The sequence below is a fragment of the Thamnophis elegans genome, chromosome 7, assembly GCF_009769535.1.
Source record: "Thamnophis elegans isolate rThaEle1 chromosome 7, rThaEle1.pri, whole genome shotgun sequence".
Classification (NCBI taxonomy): domain Eukaryota; kingdom Metazoa; phylum Chordata; class Lepidosauria; order Squamata; family Colubridae; genus Thamnophis; species Thamnophis elegans.
In genome coordinates, this window is record NC_045547.1 from 1170287 (window position 1) to 1195384 (window position 25098).

A 25098-nucleotide genomic window follows, 5' to 3' on the forward strand; every position below is an offset into this window, starting at 1 on the left:
CAAAGAGGAAAGTATGTTCTTATTTGGATATCACTTCTGGAATTTGTCCTTGTGGAGAGAAAATATGGAACTGTGACTTTGGTTTTGTTGATTAGAAAGTTTTGTTACAGGAATGGCTAGTTATATATTAACGTGTAAAAACCTGGGATGTGTTTATTCTGTACTGTGCTAAGAAGAATTGGAAATTAATGCCTCCTTTTTTCCTTCTTTTTCTCCTTTTATATCACACCCCCGTTCCCCCCCTTAATTTCCCATTTTCTTCTTTGTATTTTATATCATTAAAATTAAAATGATAAAAAAAAGAGATGGAGAAGCCGCCTGCAAATTCTGGGGAGGAAAACAGCAGCGAAGATGAGCCAATGATAAGGGCAGCCCTCCGCCCCTTTGCCATCAAAGCCAAACTTTCAGTGCCCGAGACCGTAGGAGGAGGGGTAGAAGGGGAGGTTGAGGCAATTATTGACATGGGCTGCACTCGGTTCTTATTTAGCCTGTCCCATGTCGAGGAATTAGGCTTACGCAAAAGGCTATTAGCCCATCCCATTCGTTTTGAGCAAGTCAATGGGACGCTAATCAGAGGGAGCCCAGCCAAGCTAATCATCGAGTTAGTGAGATTGCAAATAGGACGTCATCATGAACTCCTCCAATTGGGCTTTTTATCTGGGGAGGTCTTATTTTTGAGGAAACTGTGTATTTATCTATCTATCTATCTATCATCTATCTATCTATCTATCTATCATCTATCTATCTATCTATCTATCTATCTATCTATCTATCTATCTATCTATCTATCTATCATCTATCTATCATCTATCTATCTATCTATCATCTATCTATCTATCATCTATCTATCTATCATCTATCTATCTATCTATCTATCTATCTATCTATCTATCTATCTATCTATAATCATATCTATCTATCTATATCTATCTATCTCTTTCTATCTATATCTATCTATCGTCTATCTATCTTACCTATATTATCTATCTATCTATCTATCTATCTATCTATCTATCTATCTATCATCTATCTATCATCTATCTATCTATCATCTATCTATCATCTATCTATCATCTATCTATCTATCATCTATCTATCTATCATCTATCTATCATCTATCTAACTATCTATCATCTATCTATCTATCATCTATCTATCTATCTATCTATCTATCTATCTATCTAATTACCTATCTATATCTATATAATATCTCTCTCTCGCTTTCTTGCTCTCAATATAAAGATAGATATATTTTATCTATCTCTATATCTATCTATCTCTCTATACATATATATCATATCTATCTATATCTATCTATCTCTTTCTATCTATCTCTATCTATCTATCATCTATCTATCTTACCTATCTCATCTATCTATCTATCTATCTATCTATCTATCTATCTATCTCTATGTATCTATCTCTTTCTATCTATCTCTATCTATCATCTATCTATCTATCTATCTATCTATCTATCTATCTATCTATCTATATCTATATAATATATCTCTCTCACTCTCTCACTCTCAATATAGAGATAGATATATTTTTTCTATCTCTATCTCTATCTATCTATATCTATCTATCTATCTATCTATCTATCTCTTTCTATCTATATCTATCTATCATCTCTTACCCATATTATCTATCTATCTATATCTATCTATCTATCTATCTATCTATCTATCTATCTATCTATCTATCTATCTATCTATCTATCTTCAATCTCAGTTAAACTGGAAGAGCTCACCAGGGTTAAATTTGGATGTTAGGATAGGTGACAAACAGGAAATCCTGAAGAAAATGACCTGGAGGGGTCCAGATGGTTGACACTGATTGATCTCAGGAAGAGAAATAGGGTGAAAGTCAATGAGTCTTACAAGAAGAAGGACGCAGTTACTCCCCTCTGCTTTGCTCGAAAGCATTAACATTCCCAGAAAGAAATTATGACGTTGCTAACAAGGAGTTGTTTCCTGTAGAAGCAGCTTTTTAGCAACAGCAGAATGAGTTCTAAGATGCCTCTTTCGCAGTAGAAGTTCGTACAGAGCAGAAAATTTGGAGATCTTGCAGGAAACTCAACTGCTTTCCACAAGGCAAGTGAGATGAAGCCAGTTTTACTTTGACTTTTTATTCCCTATGTTACTGGGTTGGGCAATTTGTGGCTGAATGTACTATCTTGCAAGCTGGAGTATTTTCAGGCACAACAGATGTTTTCCTCAACCCAAATCTACAGGAATATTTCTGCCAGTAAGCTTATTGTGCAATGTTAGTGTTACTGGCCACTTTTGGTTTGGCTACCAGGCGTTGTTGTTTTCTGATTCCATTGTCTGCAGTCTAGATTTGCTCACAGAGTGGGAAACTCTGAGATTCCCTCCCCCCACTGACACATGGCAGGAAAGTGGTGCTGAGGCCCATCAGGTACCCAGACCTCCAATTAAAACGAGGGGGACATGCCAGAAAACATCGTAGCCTCAATGGAATTGGCCTTCCAGAGAAACCCCTTTCATGCCAAGGTTCATCATGCAGAAGACTCCGGGGGTCTTGGGTTTGGGACCTCCACCGTCTCCTGAGTCTCCAAAATAAACAAGGCCAGTCATGCTAAGGCAGAATTTATTGGACCTCCTGGCCCATCAGGAGGAGTAAAATCAGAAGCTCCAGAGAGCAAAAAGAAGCGAAGGGGTGTAGAGCGGAGATTTTTGGCAGAGCTCTGCTTCTCCAGAGTTCTTCAGGTGCTTCGCTCACTCTGGAGCAAGAAAAGGAGCGATTTGCACTAGTTTTTGCACTGGCAGATGAAAGAATACTTGGCATCGCAGAGCACGTCGTTCCATTTGAGGAATCCTGGACAGCAAAACATAAAGTTTCATTCTCAGTTTGGACCAACCTTCCAATCTGTTTACCCTGCACACCCAACAGATCCCCCAACAGCAAAGATGTCAGGAGTGAACTCTTATGCGTTGTTTTTCAGGTTTTAAGGCAAACAGGGTTGGCCACTGGGGTATCCAAGGGTTTCCCTTAGCGAGGGTCTTTTTGTGTCCCATTGGCTCCATAGAGGGTCAGGCTGTGAGAGCTTAGAAACCAAGGGATCAGTTGTCAAGGGATGAGCATTCCAAGATGGATCACCTGGGGCCTCTTTGTTGGAAGCCTCCCTCAGTTGCATCCCCACCATCTTGCCACACCTGCTGGGGCCCACAGGTAGACACAGAACTCATCCTTTTTTTTGTTGGGCTCTCCTGAATCCCAGGAGAAGTAGTCAATGGAGGATCTGTCTGACCACCCCCAGATGCGTCTCTGGAATGACAGGGAAGCCACGTTAGGCAACGGAGAACGGGGAACCCTCTACATGACCCAGGAGCGGAGATGAATCTCTCTCACCCCTCCTCTTCCTCTCTCTCTTTCTTTCTCACTCACTCTATCTATCTATCTATCTATCATCTATCTATCTATCAGTATCTATCTTCTAACTATACTTAATCTCAGTTGATCTGGAACAGCTCACCAGGGTTAAATTTGGATGTTTGGATAGGTGGCAATCAGGAGATCCAGGGAAAAGATGCCCCAGAAGAAAACTACCTGGAGGTGTCCAGACACTCAACACTGATTGGTCTCAGGAATAGGATCAAAGTCAAGGGGTCCTTGGGTGGGAGACCCCCAGCAGAACCCCAGAGCTGTAGGGGAGACTGAAAAGCATCCTGGGAATGTGCAGAGGGGAAACCTACTTCTGTGTTATTTCTATTCTTAAAGTCTCCAGGAACTGATCTCAATTCCAGGGAAACTTCCCTTCTTTGTAGATCATGAAGCATTTTGCAGGCATTGAAAATGCAACTGAGCACAAGATGAAATCCTGGCGGTAACAGAAATGAGCCATTTCTGCATAAAATAAAATAAAAATAAAAATAAAAATAATAAAATAAAATAAAATAAAATAAAATAAAATAAATAAATAAAATAAAAATAAAAATAAAAATAAAATAAAAATAAAAATAAAAATAAAAATAAAAATAAAATAAATAAATAAAATTAATAAGACTTCCGGTCTGGCGTCACGCTGGAACGAGCTGCTGACAGACTCTCTGTTCGGTTCGCCCGGTCTTTCCACGAGCGTGGCCGTAATAGGCAAGGTCCCTTCGAGGTGCGAGGACCTTTGGAGAGGGGAAGCTTCTGTGCAGTGGAGGGTGAAAGGCGATCTCCCCTCACGAAGCAAGAGGCTCCCTCAGAGTTCGTGCAAAAGAGGTCGGCTGATTAATGGCCGACCAGAAGGCGTGACTGCCAGCCACTAATAAGGAAGGGAGACAACTGCAGGGGAACATAGTGGATCGAATGACGGTAATCACAAGATCTGACTTAAAAGCCTAAATCTAAAAGATAAACAACTTTACTGCAATAAATACAGATACGTGTGTGGGCGCATTTATCTGCAGCGGCTATTAAATACAAACAGTAAACTTTTGTGAAAGCTGATTGACGTAGTGGACAGAAGGAGACTGAGGCTTTGGACTATTTAAATTTGAGGATTAACAGACTAAGAAGAGAAAGGCAGTCAGCTGGATTTGCCTGCCTGGGAAAAAGGAAAAAGGAAAGAAGCTTAATCACAAGGGTTTGAAGTACGCGGTGTCATATTACAGCCAGAGACAGCAGAAGGAAAACACTACACTGACAACAGGAAGAGATTGATGGGTGAGTTCTAAATACTTTCTGGCCTCTCCTGCACCCTGTCGTATCACGCTGAAACGTTTCTCTTCCTGACTCTCCCAGATACTAGAGAATTAACTGAGCCTATATTTCACAGTCCTGCTCCAGCTTAATTACCCTGTATGTACCCCGGGCTCTGTATAACTACCCAAACAACATTCAGAAGGTACTAGGCTTACACCTTAAAGGGGAAGAGCTGAATTAAAGCAAATGGCAACCAAAACAGTAACTTTAATTAAAGGGAGTAAAAAGCAAACTCCCCTATCTACCCCGGTGAGGGAAAAGTCCCCTGAGGGCAGGCAAACGGGAGATAAGGCAGCCCCAACCCTGCAAGACCAGGAAGTAACAATGGACTCCCTACAAGAGACAATACTGAAGATGGGTGAAAGTCTCACCAAAGGCCTGGAGGGAGTAAAGAATGAAATACATGAAGTAAGAAACAATATGGGAAGAATTGAGGAACGCATAGGAGTAATACAAACAGCGCTGCTGAAAAATGAGCAGGAAATCCAAAATGTTAAGGGGAGAACGGAAATAGCGGAAAAAAGGATAGACAAAGTAGAGGACAATCTGGAATCTATAAACTCAAGCCTGGAGGAGGCCATCCTCCAGCTAGAATTAGAGCGATCAGCATATTATTTAAGACTACAAAACGTGGAGGAAGCAAAAGATGAAAACCTCCGGGAGCTGATTGGAGAAATCCTGGGATTAGTCCTCGGCAGGCCGAAAAAAGAGGTTATTAATGATCTGGACGAAGCCTATAGAGTCAATACAGGCTTCGCGAGACGCCACCGGCTTCCGAGGGAGATCCATGTGAGGGTGTTGAGAAGACAGCTGAGAGAGGACATTCTAAGTACAATAAGAGGGGACTCTCTAACATACAAAGGTAAAGAAATTCTCATCTTAAAACAGACTCCACGGAGAGTCAGAGAGAAGAGAAGGAAATACAACTTCCTCTCCACACGTTTAAACAGAGACAGAATCCAGTTCAGATGGCTCCTTCCAGAAGGAATGCTGATAACATGGAGGGAAAAGAAATACCGAATAGGCACCTTGACGAAAGCTCAAGAATTCCAGGAACTTTTACTAGCAGACGATGAGAGATTTAATAAAGAAGGACTTTTAAGACAGGAGGACACTATAATTGACACTCAACCAGAGGGGCGGGGGCCAGGAGAGGCCAGAGAACGAGAGAGATATGGCAGAGAAGATCCGAGAGCAAGGTCACCCATCGAGACTCGATCCAAAGGCGCCCTCAAAGCGAATAACGTGTAAGGGAATTGAAGAATGGGAAACGAATGTACTATCAGCAAATGTAAATGGTCTTAACATAACTTCCAAAAGAAAACGTGTACTGTTGGATCTAGTGAAACAAAAGTTAGATGTAATCTGTCTGCAGGAAACCCACATTAAAGAAAAATACAATAACCTGTTGGTCTGTCCAAAACTAGGTAAAACATTCTGCTCGTCAGCACAAACCAGAAAAAGAGGAATTGTAATGTATATAAAAGAATGGTTGAACCCCAAATTAATATATGCAGACAAAGACGGTAGGGTATTAATGGTGGAGATAATTAATGGTGGGAAAAAATTTTTACTAGTTGGAATCTATGCCCCAAATCAAAAACAAGAGAGATTTTATATTAATCTATATAAGAGGATAAATGAAATAGAGTGGCAAAATATATGTATTCTAGGGGATTTCAACGCTATTGCAGACGGTAAGATGGACTATAAGGGTACTCACAAGAAAAGCACAAGAAGGAAACTACCGTCTGCCTATGTAAATATGGTGAAGGATTTAGATCTTTATGATGTCTGGCGAGCAATGAATGACAAGATGCAACAGTACATGTTTTACTCCCATCCACATAATTCATGGTCCCGTATCGACATGGTTTGGTCAAACTCGGAGCTACTCATGGATACTGTAAATATTGAAATAATAACCAACAAGTGGGCCGATCATCACCCAGTCTTATGGCAATGGAAAGGGAAGGCAAGGATAAAAGCTAGGTGGACATTAAACCAGAACATACTACAAGAGAAACAATTTGTACAACAAATAGAAAAGGAATTGGGCTACTTCTTTAAAGAAAACGGTAAAGAGCAGACCTCAATACAAAATGTTTGGGACACGATGAAGGCAGTTGTGAGGGGAATATCCATAGCCTATACAATAAGAAGAAACAAAATACACAGGGAAAAACTTAATACACTGAACAAAGAATTAAGAGAGACGGAACTGCTGACCCAGAAAGAGCCAGAAAATAGTAGACACAGGGAAAAAGGAGAGTTAATTAAACACCAAATAAATTTGATCTCTCAAGAGGAAATAGCACAAAACATTAAGAGAATGAAGCAGAATTATTTTGAACATGCAAATAAAACTGGGAGATGGTTGGCCCACAAAATAAGAAAGGAGAAGGTCAAAAGAATTATTAAACAACTGTATGACGAGGAGGGGAATTTGAAACAAGAAATAGGAGAAAAGAAAAAGATAGTACAGAACTATTATAGGAAACTATATAAACAAGACGAAATTAATGAACAAGACATTAGAAAATACCTTATAAAGCAGAAGCTTCCAGTCTTGTCGGAGGAGATGAGAGAGATGCTCGATAAAGAAATCACACAAGAAGAACTGAAAAAGGCCATTCAAAAACAAAAAAACAATAAAACACCTGGGCCGGATGGGCTTCCGTCGGAAATATATAAAAAACTTCAAAATACCATAGAAGACAAATTATTAGAACTATGTAATGAGGCATTACAAAATGGTAGGGTCCCAAAATCATGGGGGGAAGCTTACATCACCCTAATACCAAAGGAAGAGGCGGACAGTAGCAAGGTCCAAAATTATAGACCCATATCCCTGTTAAATGCAGATTACAAAATCTTTGTATCAATATTGGCGGAAAGACTAAAAATAATATTAAATCAGAGTATACATTCGGATCAAAACGGCTTTCTCCCAAAAAGACATATTAGAAACAATACAAGAATAATAATTGATACCTTGGAATTCTATCAAACAAGATCCGAGAAACAACTCGCATTAATCTTTGTCGACGCTCAGAAAGCCTTTGATAACCTAGATTGGAACTTTCTAACCACTCAACTAAAAATGATGAAATTTGGCGATAAATTTATTAGGATTATAGAATCTATATATTCACGGCAATCTGCAAATATTATAGTCAATGGGGAACTAACGGAGAGGATACAAATTGGAAAGGGTGTTAGACAAGGGTGCCCGCTCTCCCCACTACTATTTATTACGTCACTAGAGGTCCTTTTAAATCGGATAAGATCAAATCAGGAAATTAGGGGCTTGACCATAAAAAGAGAACAATATAAAGTACAGGCCTTCGCGGATGACATGGTCTTTATCGTAGAAGACCCCTTACTTTCAGGACCGAATTTGATGAAGGACATTGAGAACTTTGGGTGTGTGGCCGGTTTAAAAATAAACAAGGAAAAAACAAAAATGATTATAAAAAACTTCCCCAAAAACCAGATTGGAGAACTAGAGGAAACAATGGAATTAAAGGTAACTAAAAAAATTAAGTATTTAGGGATCTGGCTGTCTGCGAAATGCTCTTCCATAAAAGAAGACAACTATGATAAGTTGTTACAGAATACCCAAAAGGACTTAAAAAACTGGTCAAAACTACAACTATCACTGATGGGAAGAGTCGCAGTAATTAAAATGAATGTTCTGCCAAAAATCCTCTACCTATTTCAAACGGCACCGGTCAAGCTAGGGGAAAAATTTTATAATGATTTGGACAAAATGATTCGAAACTTTATATGGAATGGTAAAAAGCCCAGAATAAAATATATGCACCTGCAGGATAAAAGAACTCAAGGGGGAATGGGATTACCGGAATGGAAAACATATCATCAAGCAGCAACAACTATGTGGATAAAAGAATGGGTAATGTTAGCTAATAAAAGAATCTTAACAATAGAGGGCCACGACCTGCAATACGGGTGGCATAACTACCTATGGTGCGAGGGAAATAAAATCCACAATTATTTTAGTAGTCACCATTTAAGGGGGGTATTGATTAAGGACTGGCTCGAAATTAGAAGGAGATACTACGCGCAACTACCTAAATGGATATCTCCGACGGAAGCCCTGATATACCCGAATTTGGTAAACTTGGATAAAATTGTTACCTACCAACAGCTGCTAGACGACCAAAACAAACTAAACCCCAGGGAAAATTTGGCTGATAAGGGAATAAACATTGATTGGTGGCCATATCTCCAAATTCAAAACAAACACAAATTCGATCTAGCACAACCTGGCTTCCAGAACAAGAACCAGGAATTAGATAAAATTTTAATTGGACCAGATGAGAAATTAATTTCAAAAATATACAACTGCTTACTGATTCGAAAAACGGAAGCAGAAAGGGTAAAAGAAGTCATGGTAACCTGGGCCCAAAACATTGGCCACACAATAGACCTAGACGACTGGGAAAGAGTCTGGGAATGGAACCTAAAATTGACAAAGTCGACGGCCTATAAAGAAAATATATATAAAATGTTCTACCGCTGGCATCTTCCACCGACAAGACTGGCGAAAATGTCTTCAAAAGTTTCGGCCATATGCTGGAAATGTAAAACGGTGCTGGGCACGTACTACCATATGTGGTGGACGTGTCCGGTAGCCAAAGCATATTGGAAGCAAATACTAGGATGGCTGAATGGAATCCTGTCAATTAAACTATGCCTTAAGCCGGAAACTTTCTTATTAGGAATAATAGATCAAAAAATTTGCAAATCTGACCAATACCTCCTAGTCCATATTCTGACAGCGTCAAGGATTGTTTACGCACAGTGCTGGAAGAGTGAAAATGCCCCCACCAACACTATGGTGATGAATAAAATTTTAGAACTAGCAGAAATGAACAGACTGACGATGCGAATTAATGACAAAGAAGACACAGACTTTTATACAGTCTGGGAGAAGCTATACAAATGGCTTGATGAGTCAGTAAAGACCTAGATATAAAAAGAGATAGCTGACTAACCTAATACGATTAAACTAATAACTCAAATGAACAATATACAACAACTGAGAGATAAACGAAAGGAGAAATGTATCAGGGGCGAGAACCCACCGTCGAGCAATTTTGTTACGCTACAATGTTGGGAAAACTTTAAAAAGCTGATAGGAAATCCGCTATAATTACCTGCATAAAATTAGCGATCAAACTTCATTTTAGATGAGGCGAGAGGATTTATAATCCTTGCCTCTTCAAGCAAGGAAAGGGAAAGAAAACCAGGTTGTCCTCAGCAGAGGAAAACATGCAAATGTAATAAAGGTTAGAAGGGAGGGAGGGAGGGCAGTAGGGAAGTCAGGATGGAGAGGAGAAAGGAGAGGAATAGGAAAGGCAGAAGAAGGGGGGAAGGATAAAGAGGAGGAAGAGAAAGAAGAGAAGGGAAAGAAGGTGGGAAGAAAGAAGGAGAGGAGAAAGAGGAAAAACTGGGGAAGGAAGGAGGGAGGGAAGAGAAGAGGGTAGTAAAGAGGGAAAGAGGGAGGGAAAGAAAGAGAGAAGGAGAGTTGAAAGGAAGGAGGGAAGGAGGGAGGAAAGGAGGGAGATTAAAAGGAAGGAGGAGGGAAAGAGGCAGGGAAGGAGGAAAGGTATGTGAGAAGGAGGGGGGGACCGAGGGAGAGAAAGGACGGGGAAGGAAAGGAGGAAAGGAGAAAAGAAAGGAGGGAAGGCAGGGGAGAAGGAAGTAAGGGGGGGAGGGAAGAAAAGAGGGAGGGAAAGATACCTAACCTTTGATGTTTATAATGATTTGATAGTATGGGAATATCGCGAAATGTAGTTGTATTGTTTGTTACAAGTTATGGATGTTGTATTTTCTTTTTACCAATAAAATCTTTATATATAAAAAAAAAAAAATAATAAAATACTTGGATTTCAGACTGTCCTAAAATCATGACCTTTGTTCCCTTTTCATGCACCCATCCTGGTGGCCCTCCACTTCAGCCCAGCCAGAGGTGACTTTGAGGGTCTTCAAGGCTCCACCTAGACCTCTCCTCCCCCGGGCCAAGATAAAAGCCCTTCTAACCTCTGCATCAGTCCAAGTCTTCTGTTCAACGAAGACCTTATAGCAAAGCTCGTTCCCGGGGAGCCAATCTAGAGGACATTGATAGCCTTTGGCTCCTGTGGGGGAAGAGAGAAAGCCAATGAGAAGATGGCCAGGAGAAGAGGAGGAGGAGGAGACAGCTGGGTCTGCAGAACATGCCTAACCTCCTGAGCTACCAACGTCTTTGAAACTTTGGCCTCGGACAAAGTGGCTGCATTTGCAGATGGTCCAAAGCTGGATTAGGGTTGGCCTTGCTTAAATCCCTTCAAGCTGCTAGTCTTGTGTGAACCTCTCGGCTTTTGTTGGTCTCTCCTTCACTGAACTGTGCTGAGCCGGAAAATGGATTCCTTCCAGAACCAGGCTGTTGACTGGTGCAAAGGACAGGGATCTAGTGGGTCTCTTCTGAAGGATCTGCACTGGCCTCCTCGGTGATCCGTAACCATTGAAGTCCTGAATGGCTGAGTAGCCAATCTTTTGTGGGACTGCCCACTGCTGCTGCCCAGGAGGGGTCCTACTGAAGAATCCCCTCCCCCCCATTAGATCCTCAGCTCCCAGGTCCCTGGAAAAGGGTCTCAGCTCTTGTGTGGGTCCCAGGGACAGGGATCCTAGCCCCACTCGGCTGTTCTTTCTTTCAACTCTATTTATTCATGTAATAAATTTATGTCCCGTCGAAGCAGCTTTTTAATGCAGAAAAGGATTGTTCTTTTGCCAAACCTTTAACTGTTCATGAATGATTCTGAATTTCGATTGTATTTTGTTTTCCATGGTTGCAAAAGGCCCTGCATTTTGGGCAGCGAGGGAAGGAAGGATCTAAATTGCAGAATAAGCAATAATGAATGATTCTGAATTTCGATTGTATTTTGTTTTCCGTGGTTGCAAAGGCCCTGCGTTTTGGGGCAGAGAGAGAAGGTGGGATCTAAATGGCACAATAAGCCAAAGAGGACGCATGTAAGTGGAGACTCCACCATCCAGGCCAAAAGTATGTAAATCAAGGCAACTGGGCCAAAGGTCATGAAAGCTCTCAGATTAATCTTCACTTCCAGATTGCAAAAAAAAGTTCCCTTTGACTGGAGAAGTTGGAAAAAAACAACCAATAGACTGGAGAGTGGCACTACGTCCCCAGTTCTCCGGAGTCCCGTCGGAAAGAGTCCCAGAGAGAGTAAAGACCATTTATTGCCAGGTATAAAATACCTCTGCCCAAGGAAGAAGCAGTCCCATGGCCAGGCAGGGGGCACGGAAAACATACCCTTCCTAATAACCGACATCCATCGGAGACATCCATTTGTGGGGATAAGGGGGGGGGGGGAGAAAGAAAAAAGCTGCATGGTGTTTTTTTCCTCCCCCAGGCCAGTCACAGGCTGGTCCAAGAGCCTTTGCCCAACAGCCTTTGCCAAGAGCGAGTCCTCCTCGGTTGGAGAAGGACACATTCTTTACACCTAATAGAGCCATTTACTACAACCACCACCTACTCCCCCCTTTTCCCTCCCCTTCTCTTGCAATGTTTTTGGCATTGGCCACTCCCGCTGACAGTGGGTAGTTTGAAGGCTCCCCCTTAGCTCCGCTGAGGCTGTTTTCTTGGGGTTTTCCCCACTAAACTCCTGGGCTGGCAAGGCGGCTGGCAGATGCTTCCCTGCTCGTCCCACAGTCGGACCGCTTGTCTCCTTCCTCCCGGGGCTCCATCTCCCGAGCAGGACAGTGGGGAGCTCCTGCTGTGTGCAGAGGGGCGAGTGGGGTGGGAATGGGACTCTCAGCTGGCGGAGTGGATAGGGCCCACCCCCCCCATCTAGCCATGCCCACCAAAGCAGTAGTAACATTTTTTGAAACCCGTCCCTGTCCCGGATGCCCAGCTAAACCAAGCAGTGGACTTTGGCCACAGAGATGGAGGAAGGTGCTGAGGCAGATGGTCACTTGAGTGACACCAGTGAGGTAAGGATCTACATGGTTGGGACAAGGCAGTGAGAAACATCTCCTGCGGTTGACCAAGGAAGCCTCATGGATGGTCAGTGTGAAACGTCTGTGGTGGAAATAAATGATGTGGCCCTGAGGTCAGATGGGCCTCAATGGGCCACTGAGGCAGAGCCGAGGATCTTTGGAGTAAGGATGTTGTTGATGTTGTGGATGGATCTAAGCCTTCAAGGGAAGGAGTTGCTGATTCCAATGAGGAGGACATGCAAGGGAGCCTCATCGCAGCATCAATGGATGGTCCTTCTGATGAGACCCCCCCCCACCCAACCACCCCTTGAGACCAAGCCTTGCCATGCAGAAGAGTCTGGGGTCTTCAGCTTTAAACCTCCACCATCTCCTGGGTCTCCCAAATAAACAAGGCCAGTCATGCTAGAGAGAATTTATTGGAGGAGCAAAGTCAGATCCGAGCTACAGAAAGCATCCGTGAAGCGAAGGGGTGCAGAGCAGAGATTTCAGCAGGTGGGGGGTGGGGGGGGGGGCTTTCAGTGTTCACCAGGTTCTTCTCTCCCTCTGGAGCAGCCGAAGGAACCGTTTGCACTAGTATCTGCACTGGCAGAGAAAAGCTTGCGTAGTTGTGCATATCTGGTAGTTCCACTTGAGATACCCTGGGTAAGAAAAGAGAAAACTTTTTAGGGACTCCCAGGAAGCATTTTGAGGGACCCCCCCATTGGCAGGAGGACACAAGGATGCCACAGAGGATAACCTAACCCTAACCCTCACCTGCTAAAGCAGACTTGGAGTTCAGCATGTTGTAGTAACCTCAGTAACTTAAACAGCCAATTTTCTTTTCTTCCTTTAGTCTGGGATTTTTATGCCGTTCTTTTGATTGGTTTTTATATGGATGGGCCATTTCTCAATATTTCTCTTCTGTATAGTCTATGAGAGGCTGAGAGTCCTCTGACTGCAGTGAGGTAGACTTTTTATACCTATACCTATACATATACCTATACACCTACACCTACACATACATATACACATACCTATACATATACCTATACATATGCTGTACATATACATATAGATTGAGATTGTCTTGGCAATGCTTCAGCGAGGTCTCACTCGCCATCTTCAGGCTGGGTTTTGGGCTTAAAGTGTGATCGGAGCTGCCGTCTTTCTATAAATCTTGGTGGTGGAGTGTGCAGTGCTGGCTTAGTTTCAGTAAGTGAATGATTGGTTGTGTGGTTGTATCATGATTGGTAGATTGGTGCTGATGGGTGCTGGCTGTGTGTCTATTGTTTTTCTGCCTGGGTGGTGGGTGGGGCTCGTTTGTTGACTAGGGCTGGTTTCCAGATGTCTGGTAGGCGGGAGGTATCGTCACGTTTATTCATGTTCTGGGGGTGTTTCTCTATTTCAATAGCTCTCCCCCAAAACCAAGACACAGAACAGGACAACACCACCGCCCTCCTCCCTTACATCAAAGACACCACAGATAAAATCAGCAAAATTCTCCACAAACACAATATCAAGACAGCCTCCAACACTGACCAAAAAATAGCCAACATCTTAAGAAACCCCAAAGACAAAATCCAGCTAGAAAACCAAGGAGTCTACGAAATACCACGCAAAATCTGCCCTGCCACATACATAGGACAAATGAACAGAGAATAAATGCACACATGGCAGAACACAAGAACGCAGTAAGAAAAAAGGAAAAAACTTCCTCCCTTTTCCAGCACCTTAACATGAAATTAATTTTGAAGGAACCAGGTTAATCTCCAAAACAGAACACTTCAAAAAGAGAATAATTATGGAAGCTATCGAAATATTCTAATTTTCTGAGATGGTGGATTTGGGGTTTTCATGAGCTGTACGCCATAATCATCACAATTTGACAAATCAGGGCTTGAACTATCTTGCTTTGCATGTAATGAGTCTTATCTCATATATTAGTTTCATCTTTTAAGTTGCATTACTGAAATAAATGAACTTTTGCATGATATTCTAAATTTTTGAGTTTCACCTGTACATGAAGTCTTGTGTTATAACACTTCATGGCTCCCATTGTTAATGGTGTGTCCCATGGACGTTTTGTGCTCCCTTGACTGTGCAGATTGTAGGACTGATGCAAAGGATAAACCCTGGTTTACAACTGCAGATTGTAGGGCTGTGGCAAGGGATAAACCATGGTTCACCAAGCAGCTCAGAGGGATGAAGCGACATGAGAGGCAACTGGAGCAGAAGTGGAGGAAGACAAAGAGGGAGGCCGGCCGGACACACGTAGGAGCCCATATGTGCTTCTCGGTTGGGATGATGAGAGCAGAGGCACTGATTATTTATCCAGCCTTACTGCATCTCCAGGTAGCAAACCAGCCTCCCTCTTCCAGGTAACCAGGTGCCTGCTAGGTAGGCAGGAACTGGGGGATCCCTTGCAAAGTCACTGTGGGGAACATTCTGGGCCTTTTACGTGAGGTAAAATCCCTTGACTTCCCTTGGAGTTGGACTCTGGCTGGGAGGAATCTTGGAAGTCCTGGCGTTTCCCCCAAGATGGGCTGATTTCAAATCAGAGATCTGACTTGAGGCTAGGTTTCGGTTGATTTTAGTGCTCTTCATGTTAGTATAATTTTAATGGGATTGTTATGCTGCTTAATGTTTGTTAGGGTGTTGGTTATAAGTGGAAGGCTACAGATCCGTTTTAAACAAACAAACAGACAAACAGAGGCCATGAGTGGCCAAGGGGTAAAAATTCCAAGATCGACCCACTGAATCCTCATTGCTGGAATTGCACCTCAACCGTCTCACCACCATCTTGACTCACCTGTATGCTCCGTAATCTCAAGGCAGAACTCTTTGTTCTTGATTTGATTGGGCAGATCTTTCAGCAAGGGTAGGAAGTCGTTTTTAGATCCATCTGTCCACACCCATTTGGAGTTCTAAGATGAGAAAGAAGCCATGTTGGCCACTTGAGGAAGAGGCTTTTCAGGGCCCAGGTCAGAGAGGAACGTTTTCAGGTTTTAAGGATCAAAGAGAATATCTCTCTCTCCATCTCTCCATCTAACTTGATCTGGAACAGCGAAACTGAGTTAAAATTGGTGAATGCTTGGGTGGGGGATGATCAGGAGATCCAGAGGGGAAAATAGAACCCAGAAGAAAACTATCTGGAGTCTCCATGAAGTCAGCTTGAGAGCCATCTTGCCTCATGCTTGACATGATGGCAGCCCTGGAAGATATTGATTGATCCCAGAACAATAAATGGGGTCAAAATCAATGAGTTCTTGGGTGGGAGACCACCAGCAAAACCCCAGGACTATCCGAGACACTAAGAAAATGGAAACCGTCCTGGAAACCTGAATGGGGGTTGGGTGGGGGAGGGAGTTGAAGGATGGGAGGGAGGGGAGGGGAGGAGAGTGAAGGGAGGGAGGGGAGGGAGGGGAGGGGAGGAGAGGGAAGGGAGGGAGGGGAGGGGAGGGAGGGGAGGGGAGGGGAGGAGAGGGAGGGGAGGGAGAACCTACTTCCGTGTTATTGCCAGAATTGAATCTTTCTGTTCAGGAAGTCACCAGGAGCTGAGCTCAAGTCCAGGGTGAAGTCCCTTCTTTCCATGTGATCCAGCATCTTTCAGGAATTGGAAGGGCAACGGAGGACAGGAGGAAAGCCGGACGGTACCAGAAACAAGGGGAAACCTCAGGAACTGAAAAGCTCTGCAGTCCCTGATTTAATGGCCCGCCAGACTCCCAACCAGGGTCAGAGGCCATTCGGTGGGCCAGAAAGAGGAAGGCAGGTAGAAGGAGCAGCTGACTGCCAGAGAAGCCCTTGATCCTGAGGTGGAGATCAGAGCAGGATCTGTCCCTTTGGGGACTCTAAACACAGCATAGGAAAGGTTGGGCAGGAAGGGTTGGGCGAGAGAAGGAGTCAATATCGCTCTTCAGAGGCTTTGTCCAAGGCAAGAGTTTTCGGCAGAGACAGAGCCTTTTCCCTCCCTTGGAAAGCCTCTGAGGAAGGACCTACCTTATTTGGACCCCACATTCCGATCCACACTGGGCCCCGAGGTGAGAGATAGTCAGTGAGGTAGTCAGCCAAGTCAAGTGAGTCAGCCAAGAAATGGATGGAGGCGAGGTGGCAGCCTGGCTTCAATTTCCTGCAGAACCTCTGGGAGAGAGAGAGAGCAACCACAAGGAAGGGTGTTGGCTCAGCAGGGAAGAAACATGTCTCTGTGTTTGTGTGTGTGTGTGTGGTTTGTCTGTGTTTGTACTGTGCAAGTGAGACAAGAGCAGGGATCCGATTGCATGGTCCTATCCACGGTCTTGAACCCTGCAGATTTCCTCACTGGGGTCTGCAGCTCTTGACCAGTTCCTGGCTTAAATTCCCACTTCATTTATTGCCATCTGAGATGCCCTTCAGAGGCAAAACAGTCTCAAGATGCCAGCCAGAGTTGCCAGCGAAACATCTTGAAATCTCTGGTGTGCAAGACAGTCACTCAACCCTAATGCTCAACTTGTGATGAAGATTAAGAAAGTTGGGCGGGGCTTGGAGGTCTTGTAGTTTGCCCAAGGAGGAAACCCTACACAATTTCAGACCAATAGCTGTCCAGTCTCTTCTTAAAAGCCTCCAGTGATGCAGCAGCTGTGACTTCTGGAGGGGAGACGTTCCATTCCACTGAGTATTTCTTCTCAGTGTCAGGAGATTCTTTTTGTTATTTCTAGGTTGGTTCTCTTGATTTCTTTCCTTCGATTGCTTTTTGTGTGCTTTGGAGAATGGTCTCTCTCTCTCTCTCTCTCTCTCTCTCTCTCTCTCACACACACACACACACACACACACCAAGGATTGGTTTAAAAAAATTTTACGACCGGATCTGTGGGCATGGCAAGGGGTATGTAACTAAATGGGTATGGCCAACTTAACATCACTCATGCACACTCAGTCACATGACCCCCCACCACCAAGCGATGCCCAAAGAAATGGTGGTGAAAATTTTGGGGACTCCGACAGAGGAAAGGGGGGCAAAAAGGGGAAAAGCTCCCCCCCCCAAAAAGTCCACCGGAGGATTTAGGGTGTGGGAAAACCATAGGTTTCATAGAAAGAATTGAAGCATCCAACTTTGTAGGATGGAGGCCACGCCTGTCTTTATAAATCTGGCAGGCGAGTGGGGGAGGGGAGAGAACAACGGGAAGGAAAGGGTGGGAGATTGGAAAAAATACAGGCGGAGGAAAGTTCACCTGATACTGGCTCAGGACAAGGAGGACAGGAGGAATCAGTTGCAACCCCCAGGCGTGGCAGGGGCAGTGGGGGATCGCAGAGCCCAGATGTCAAAACTGTCCCAGACCGAATCAGGGAGAAAGCCCAGGAGACACAGTTGGTGAAATCTCCCGTCTTTACTTCCCTTGAAATTGCTGGAGCTGCAGGGAACAGAGTGAACACAGGCCCTGCTTGGCTGGGCACCTCCTGTCACCACCACTCATCTTACCCATTGCGGGAATTTGATGAAGCCGAGCGGCTCCTTGGCTGGCCCCAGATCCAAACTAAACACAGACATTTCCAGCAGGGAGCGAGCGGAGCGCAAGGGAGGCGTCTCTTCTGGTTTCCCACTCTGGGACTTGGGATGCCGCCCTCTCCTGCCACCTCTGCCCTCTCCAGCATGCTACCCCCGTCCCCTCTGCGGATGCAACGGCAGCAGCTTTGGGAGACGCTGGCCAGTGGGGAGAGGGGGGGGCTAGGCTAGCTCAAATGTGTAGGCAGGAGGTGACAGTTCTGTGGTGAAGGCGAGGCAGGGCGAACGTCCGAGCAGGCTGGTTCAAGGGCATTGCTGGCCAGCCATCACTACCTGTTCAGTGACCCATGCCCCATTACCAGTACAGGTTCAGCCGAACTGGTACAAACCAGGAGCAACCCACCTCTTACACACACACACACACACACACACACACACACACGCAAATAGGTGAGAGTGCAGTACGGCAGGCTACTTCTGCTGACTGCCGGCTGCCGGCAATTTGACAGTTCAAATCTCACTAGGCCCAAGGTTGACTCAGCCTTCCATCTTTCCGAGGTGGGTGAAACAAGGACCGAGATTATTGGGGGTCATAAGTTGACTCTGTAAACTGCTTAGAGGGGGCTGTGAAAGCTCTGTGGAGCAATATATATGGTAAGTCTAAGGGCTCTTGCTATTCCTATCCCTCTTCTTTGTGGGAGCCCCTTAGATATTGAAAGATGGCTGTCATGTCTCCCCTGGTCCTTCTTTTCACCACAATAGTCAAACCCAATTCCTGCAACTGTTCTTCATATGTTTTAGCCCCCAGCCTCTTACTCTGCCCAACAGATACTGGACAAACCATAATACACTCCGTAGAATACTTGAATTTCAGACTGTCCTAAAATCATGACCTTTGTTCCCTTTTCATGCACCCATCCTGGTGGCCCTCCACTTCAGCCCAGCCAGAGGTGACTTTGAGGGTCTTCAAGGCTCCACCTAGACTTCTCCTCCCCCTCGGCCAAGATAAAAGCCCTTCTAACCTCTGCATCAATCCAAGTCTTCTTTTCAACGAAGACCTTATAGCAAATCCCTTTCCCGGGGAACCAATCAACAGGACACTGATAGCCTTCGGCTCCTGTGGGGGAAGGGAGAAAGCCAATGAGAAGATGGCCAGGAGAAGAGGAGGAGGAGACAGCTGGGTCTGCAGAACATGCCTAACCTCCTGAGCTACCAATGTCTTTGAAACTGACTTGGCCTCGGACAGAGTGGCTGCATTTGCAGATAGTCCAAAGCTTGGTTAGGGTTGGCCTTGCTTAATTCCATTCAAGCTGCTAGTCTTGTGTGAACCTCTCAGCTTTCGTTGGTCTCTCCTTCACTGAACTGTGCTGAGCCGGAAAATTGATTCCTTCCAGAACCAGGCTGTTGACTGGTGCAAGGGACAGGGATCTAGTGGGTCTCTTCTGAAGGATCTGCACTAGCCTCCTGCGTGATCCGTAACCACTGAAGCCCTGAATGGCTGAGTGGCTAATTTTTTGTGGGACTGCCCACCTGTGCCCACTGCCCAGGAAGGGTCCTTCTGAACAAGCCCCTCCCCACCATTGGATCCTCAGCTCCCAGGTCCCTGGAAAAGGGTCTCAGCTCTTGTGTGGGTCCCAGGGACAGAAATCCTAGCCCCACTCGGCTGTTCTTTCTTTCAACTCTATTTATTCATGTAATAAATTTATGTCCCGTCAAAGCAGCTTTTTAATGGAGAAAAGGACAAATCTGTTGCCCAACCTTTAACTGTTCATGAATGATTCTAAATTCCGATTGTATTAATTTTGCTTTGTTTTCCATGGTTACAAAAGGCCCTGCGTTTTGGGGCAGCGAGAGAAGGAGGGATCTAAATTGCAGAATAACCCAAGCAGGAAGAAAAGCAACTTCAGAGTGAGGATTCTGGGGAGGTCAAACGAGGAAGGGGATGAGATGCAAGAGCTTCAATCTCTCTGACCCCAGAGACCCTCCTCAAACTTACCTCTTACGGAGAGGGCCACGACCAGCAAGCTGAAGGTCAAAAAGATGAATCGCCCCATAGTCTTCCTTCCTTCCCTGCAAAGAGAATAGTAAAAAAGGGGGGAGGAGGAGGAGGAGGAGAATGAGAAGAAGGTGGAGGAGCAGGAGGAGAAGGAGGAAGAGGAGGAGATGAAAGAGAAGGAGGAGAATGAGAAGAAGAATGAGAAGGAGAACACGGTCTTTGGGAGGGACCTCTCAGGAAAGGGGGATCCACCTCCACCAGTGACCAAGCTGGGACTCCAAAATTTGGTTTGGCAGTTTTATACCTGCCCAGCTGGTGCCAATTTCTGCCTTCCTGGATATGCAGCAGCCTTGGTGGGTCACCCTGGATTCTGCATTGCTTTTTAATGGGAAGTGGGACCTTCCTTAGAAAGGATCTCCTGTCGGTCTCTCTCTGTCTTTCCCATTTGGATCCCCAATAGATCTCTTTTTTCCTGAGGGACCCTCCCGCAGATCCCCTGCTGCAAACAGGACATCCCCCGCAGCCCCCCTGCAAGAGGTCCCTTCAGATGGAGAGAGAGACGCAGGGGCCTCACCTGTCAGGTGCCCACAGGTGGCAGAGCCCCACTCACCTGTCCCTTCGCCTCCACAGGTAGAAAGTCTGCTCAGTGGCAACTCCAGGCTTCCCTCCAGCAAAGGGAATGGAGGCATTTAAAGGCAAGGCCGGGGGTGGATCTGTTGGGGGGGTGGGTGGAGGGAAGGAGGAAATACTTTTCTTGAGAAAGGTGTGTTGGTGTATCAAGCAGAATTAAGCCCCCCCAATAGATCCACCCCCGGCCTTGCCTTTAAATGCCTCCATTCCCTTTGCTGGAGGAAAGCCTGGAGTTGCCATTGAGCAGACTTTCTACCTTTGGAGGCGAAGGGACAGGTGAGTGGGGCTCTCCCATCTGTGGGCACCTGACAGGTGAGGCCCCTGCAGCAGATCTCCCCTGCGTCTCTCTCTCTCTCCATCTGAAGGGACCTCTTGCAGGGGGGCTGCAGGGGATGTCCTGTTTGCAGCAGGGGATCTGTGGGAGGATCCCTCAGGGAAGAAGAAATCTATTGGGGAGCTACATGGGAAAGAGGGAGAGAGACCTGTTCTGACCCTCTCCTCCGTCCAGTAACGAATGCTGAGACAAGGTTAAATGAGAATGTCCTTTAATAACAAGTTCAGACTCTCGGTGGCTGAAAGCCAAGTAAACAAACAGATCAGGACCTTGGCAGCAAGGACGACAAACTTTGGCAGCAATTCAGACAAACTCTGGCAGCAATCCAGCCTGCCAAGTTTGTTTCTCTTTAGTCAAAGCGTTGACTTCTACAAGAAGGGCGTGGCACAAGCAGTCTCTTTTATAGTCTGGAGAGAAGCCTAACGACCATCAGCTGAGTGTAATTACCTCCTGTAATTACGTAGATGCTCTTGACGCCGAGTAGCCCTTCGACAGCGTGCATCCCAGATCAACTCACAGTTGGTTTCTGGATGACTCTCCCTTGTCTCCTCCCCACTGATCCAAGGCTCAGGCGCCACCTGGTGGCCAACCAGTCTCTCTGCGCCCTGCAGAGAGTCGGAACCCTGTCCAGGGTCCTCCACATCCTCCAGGGCCGACTCACAGGGCCCCTCGCTGTCGGAGTCTGGTGGCAGCTCCAACGGCTCCTGCTGGGCCACAACAGAGACCCATAGGAGATCCTTTCTAAGGAAGGTCACACTTCCCATTACACAGCAATGCAGAATCCACTGACCCACCAAGGCTGTTGCATGGTCAAAGAGGCAGAAATTGGCACCAGCTGGGCAGCTATAAAAATGTCAAACAAAATTTTGACCTCCCAGCTTGGTCATTAGTGAAGGTGGAGCCCTCTTTCCTGAGAGGTCCCTCCCAAAGACCGTCTTCTTCTTCTCATTCTTATTCTCATTCTCCTCCTTCTCCTTCATCTTCTCCTCCTCCTCTTTCTCCTCTTCCTTCTCCTCTTCCTCCTTCTCCTCCTCTTTCTCCTCCTCCTCCTCCTCCACCACCTTCTTCTCATTCTTCTCCTCCTCCCCCCTTTTTTACTGACATGATCACAGGCTGAACATACTATGGAGTTGGTGGGACTCACCTGCGCCATCCTCTGCAAGAGGTAGGAAAATCACTTCTGCTCAGTGGTGAAATTCAATTTTTTTTACTACTGGTTATGTGGGTGTGGCTTGGTGAGTGTGGCAGGGGAAGGATACTGCAAAATCCCCATTCCCTCCTCACTGTGGGGCCAGCCAGAGGTGGCATTTGCTGGTTCTCCAAACTACTCAGAATTTCTGCTACTGGTTCTCCAGAACCTGTCAGAACCTGCTGAATTTCACCCCTGGTTCCACCATCTCTGAAGCCTCTTCTGGCCAACCTGCAAGATGGAGAACCCACCACCTTCAGAGAGGGAGAGTCTTCTACTGTTGAGGGAATATTACCCCCAGGGAGATTTTCCCCATATTTTAATTAAATTTAAGTAGCTGTACCCATGATTTCTGGATTTAGTTGTCGGATGTTAATGTTTGCTAGGACAACTTTCCTGATGTGGCCATCCTGAGCCCCAAATGAACTCCATGAAGTGGGTAGAGACAACCCAGGTGCCATGTCTTCAGGATCTCGGGGCTCTTAACAGGGATCCCCAAAACTCCCAGAGCAGCAGTCTAGCTGGTCGACGGCAGGTTAACAATCGATCGAGAGAGCACCCACAAAGGATTGACACCCTGTGCCACAAGCCAAAAATTGTCTTCTTCCCCTTGGAAGAAAAGCAAGGAGGAAGAAGGGGAGGAGGAACGAGGTGGCTCTCTCCCCTCTCATGGATGAGGGAGCTTTATTGGAGAGTCACTTAGCAGAAAGAGATGAAATCTGGGGCCTCCAAGCTCTGATGAGCAGGCAGTCGGGGTGAGTGCAGGGATTGGAATGTGGCACCACCACTTAACACCAGGCCCCCTTCCCAGAGTGGCCCACCTATCATCTCCCACATCACCTCCCCAATCCCCAATCCCAAGTCCATGGCCCAGTGCTGATCCGGAGCCAATTCTTAATTGGGCCATGGAAATGGTGGGCAATCTGCATTTGTCAAAGGAAAACCATCCCCTTCCATCAGTCTGCCAGCTCGGAAAGGTTGTTCCCGCTGCCCTAGACCCATCATCCCCATTAGATTGTACGGAGTCAGAAAGATCAGAATGTATATTGTCAATCAATCAATCAATCATCACTTGTGATTAACCTTCCAGGAGTCAAATTGTGTGCCCTTATTGTGTTCCAAATCTAGTCACCCACAAAAGTTTCTTCCAGGTTGTCAATCAAGACCAGAATGTATTTGATCTCCTGGCCCACACTTTGGTTTCCACTTTTCCGCTTGCCCGGCTGGACAAAATTTCTCCCTCCTTGGTCATCCGGCAGCCTTGGTGGGTCACAGAGGATCCTGCACTGCTCCCTAAAGGGCAGAAGAGCCTCCCCTGGAAAGACTCTCCTCTGCAATTCTTCCCCAGAGACCCCCCTAGAGACCCCTTGCTCCCTGCTTCCCACAGATCCCCTGCTGGAACCGGATGTTGCCAGCAGCCCCTGCAAGAGGTCCCTTCAGGTGGAGAAAGACAGATGCAGGAGTGATCTGGTGCAGGGGCCTCACCTGTCAGGGGCCCATGGGTGGGAGAGCTGCACTCACCTGTCCCTTTGCCTCCACAGGTAGCAAGTCTGCTCAGTGGCAACTCCAGGCTGATCTCCAGCAAAAGGAACGGAGGCATTTATAGACAAGGCAGGGGGTGGATTTATGTTGGGGGGAGGGCAGAGGGAGAGAGAAATTGCTTTGCTTCAGGATTTCTGGTCCTGATTAACAACCTGAAACCAGCTTATTTGCATTATTAAATTTGGAACATGATAAGGACACAGAACGTTTAGTCCTGGAGGTTAATCAGATTGATTGATTGATTGATTGATAACAGTGTTCCTAAATCTTTCTGGCTTGGTGGACCAGAGAAGGTGGTGGTGGCTGCAGAGGTGGGGGATGAGTTTGCATGCACATTGCTCTCATCAATGTAGCATGTGCACATTCTTGCTCATCCTCCGCTTCAATGGCCCGGCTCTGAATGGGCTGTGGCCTATTTCAAACTTTCTTGTAAAGTTCTTAAGAAGTACCTTCACTTTCTGTCAAGGATGAGCTGCTTCGAAAGGCAGTAGATGTTTCTTGCTTGGGTGAAACACGTCCCATTTCTCCCTTGGCCAAATAGGCTGTGACCTCTGAGTCTTTGGACCATGTACGGATCTCTCCATTGGGATCAACATGGTTGTGAAACGTAGAAGAGACGGAGGGAGAGGAACCATTGTACCTCCTCCTTTCAGTGGGGCATTGGACTGGCTTCCCTGATCCCTCACCCTGGATCACAGGATCACAGAATGGTCACCTTATGGAGTTGGTGGGACTCACCTGCTCCATCCTCTGCAAGAGGTAGGAAAATCACTTCTGCCATCTCCGAAGATTCTTCTGGCCAACCTGCAAGATGGAGAACCCACCAACTTCAGAATGAGAGTCTTCTACTGTTGGATGGATCTTATCCCCAGGGAGATTTTTTTCTCACATTTCAATTACATTTAGTTGCCATGGGACAATGTGTGCTGGGGCCCAAATAAATTCCCTGAATAGAGACATACATGGTATGCCCTACATGGTGTTGGACCTGGGTGCTTGAGAGACCGCCTTCTGCCGATTACCTCCCACAGACCCATTCGATCCCACAGATTAGGCCTCCTCCATATTCCATCTGCCAGCCAATGTCGGCTGGCGACTACTCGGAGGAGGGCCTTCTCTGTGGCTGCCCCGGCCCTTTGGAATGAGCTCCCTGTGGAGATTCGGACCCTCTCCACCCTTCAGGCCTTCCGGACGGCCGTGAAGACCTGGCTGTCCCAGCA

General features: G+C 45.8%; 3 protein-coding genes across 4 annotated transcripts in view; all 3 read right to left on the reverse strand.

Annotated features, from left to right (window-relative positions):
• LOC116511835 (C-type lectin lectoxin-Thr1-like) overlaps positions 1–20870 on the reverse strand; it is a 195629-nt gene extending 174759 nt beyond the window's left edge. The window contains exon 1 of the mRNA XM_032222076.1: positions 20794–20870. The gene's annotated coding sequence lies outside the window, so the exon portion shown is untranslated. The remainder of the gene's footprint in view (positions 1–20793) is intronic.
• LOC116511180 (C-type lectin BfL-2-like) lies at positions 1679–12082 on the reverse strand. The gene is made up of 5 exons (XM_032221043.1): positions 12047–12082; positions 10696–10959; positions 3156–3336; positions 3018–3041; positions 1679–2838 (listed from the first exon to the last, which is right to left on the reverse strand). Exons 1-5 carry the CDS (start codon positions 12080–12082, stop codon positions 2771–2773), a joined length of 573 nt encoding a protein of 190 aa, XP_032076934.1. The 3' UTR covers positions 1679–2770.
• On the reverse strand, positions 13130–23901 carry LOC116511831 (C-type lectin BML-1-like). Of its 2 annotated transcripts, XM_032222070.1 has the most exons (6): positions 23858–23901; positions 20184–20257; positions 19210–19304; positions 16708–16848; positions 15521–15635; positions 13130–13370 (listed from the first exon to the last, which is right to left on the reverse strand). In XM_032222070.1, exons 2-6 carry the CDS (start codon positions 20239–20241, stop codon positions 13303–13305), a joined length of 477 nt encoding a protein of 158 aa, XP_032077961.1. In that variant the 5' UTR covers positions 20242–20257; positions 23858–23901; the 3' UTR covers positions 13130–13302. The 2 variants fall into 2 exon arrangements, with proteins under 2 accessions (XP_032077961.1, XP_032077962.1); XM_032222071.1 differs by lacking the exons at positions 19210–19304; positions 20184–20257; positions 23858–23901 and adding an exon at positions 18164–18391.
• Between the last annotated feature and the right edge of the window lie 1197 nt (positions 23902–25098).

Bases quoted from the DNA above. Each gene is read 5' to 3' on its own strand.
- LOC116511180 (XM_032221043.1), bottom strand. From the start codon at position 12,082: ATGGATGTCTCCGATGGATGTCGGTTATTAGGAAGG. The intron at 10,960-12,046 runs GTATGTTTTCCG...TCAGGAGGTTAG, and splicing joins GATGTCGGTTATTAGGAAGG to GCATGTTCTGCAGACCCAGC. The intron at 2,839-3,017 runs GCTAAGGGAAAC...TTTGCTGTCCAG, and splicing joins TGGGACACAAAAAGACCCTC to GATTCCTCAAATGGAACGAC.
- LOC116511831 (XM_032222070.1), bottom strand. From the start codon at position 20,241: ATGGGGCGATTCATCTTTTTGACCTTCAGCTTGCTGGTCGTGGCCCTC. The intron at 16,849-19,209 runs GTTAGAAGGGCT...TCTCTCTCCCAG, and splicing joins AGACTTGGATTGATGCAGAG to AGGTTCTGCAGGAAATTGAA. The intron at 13,371-15,520 runs GTGAGTCAAGAT...TTTCTTACCCAG, and splicing joins TGAGATTACGGAGCATACAG to GGTATCTCAAGTGGAACTAC.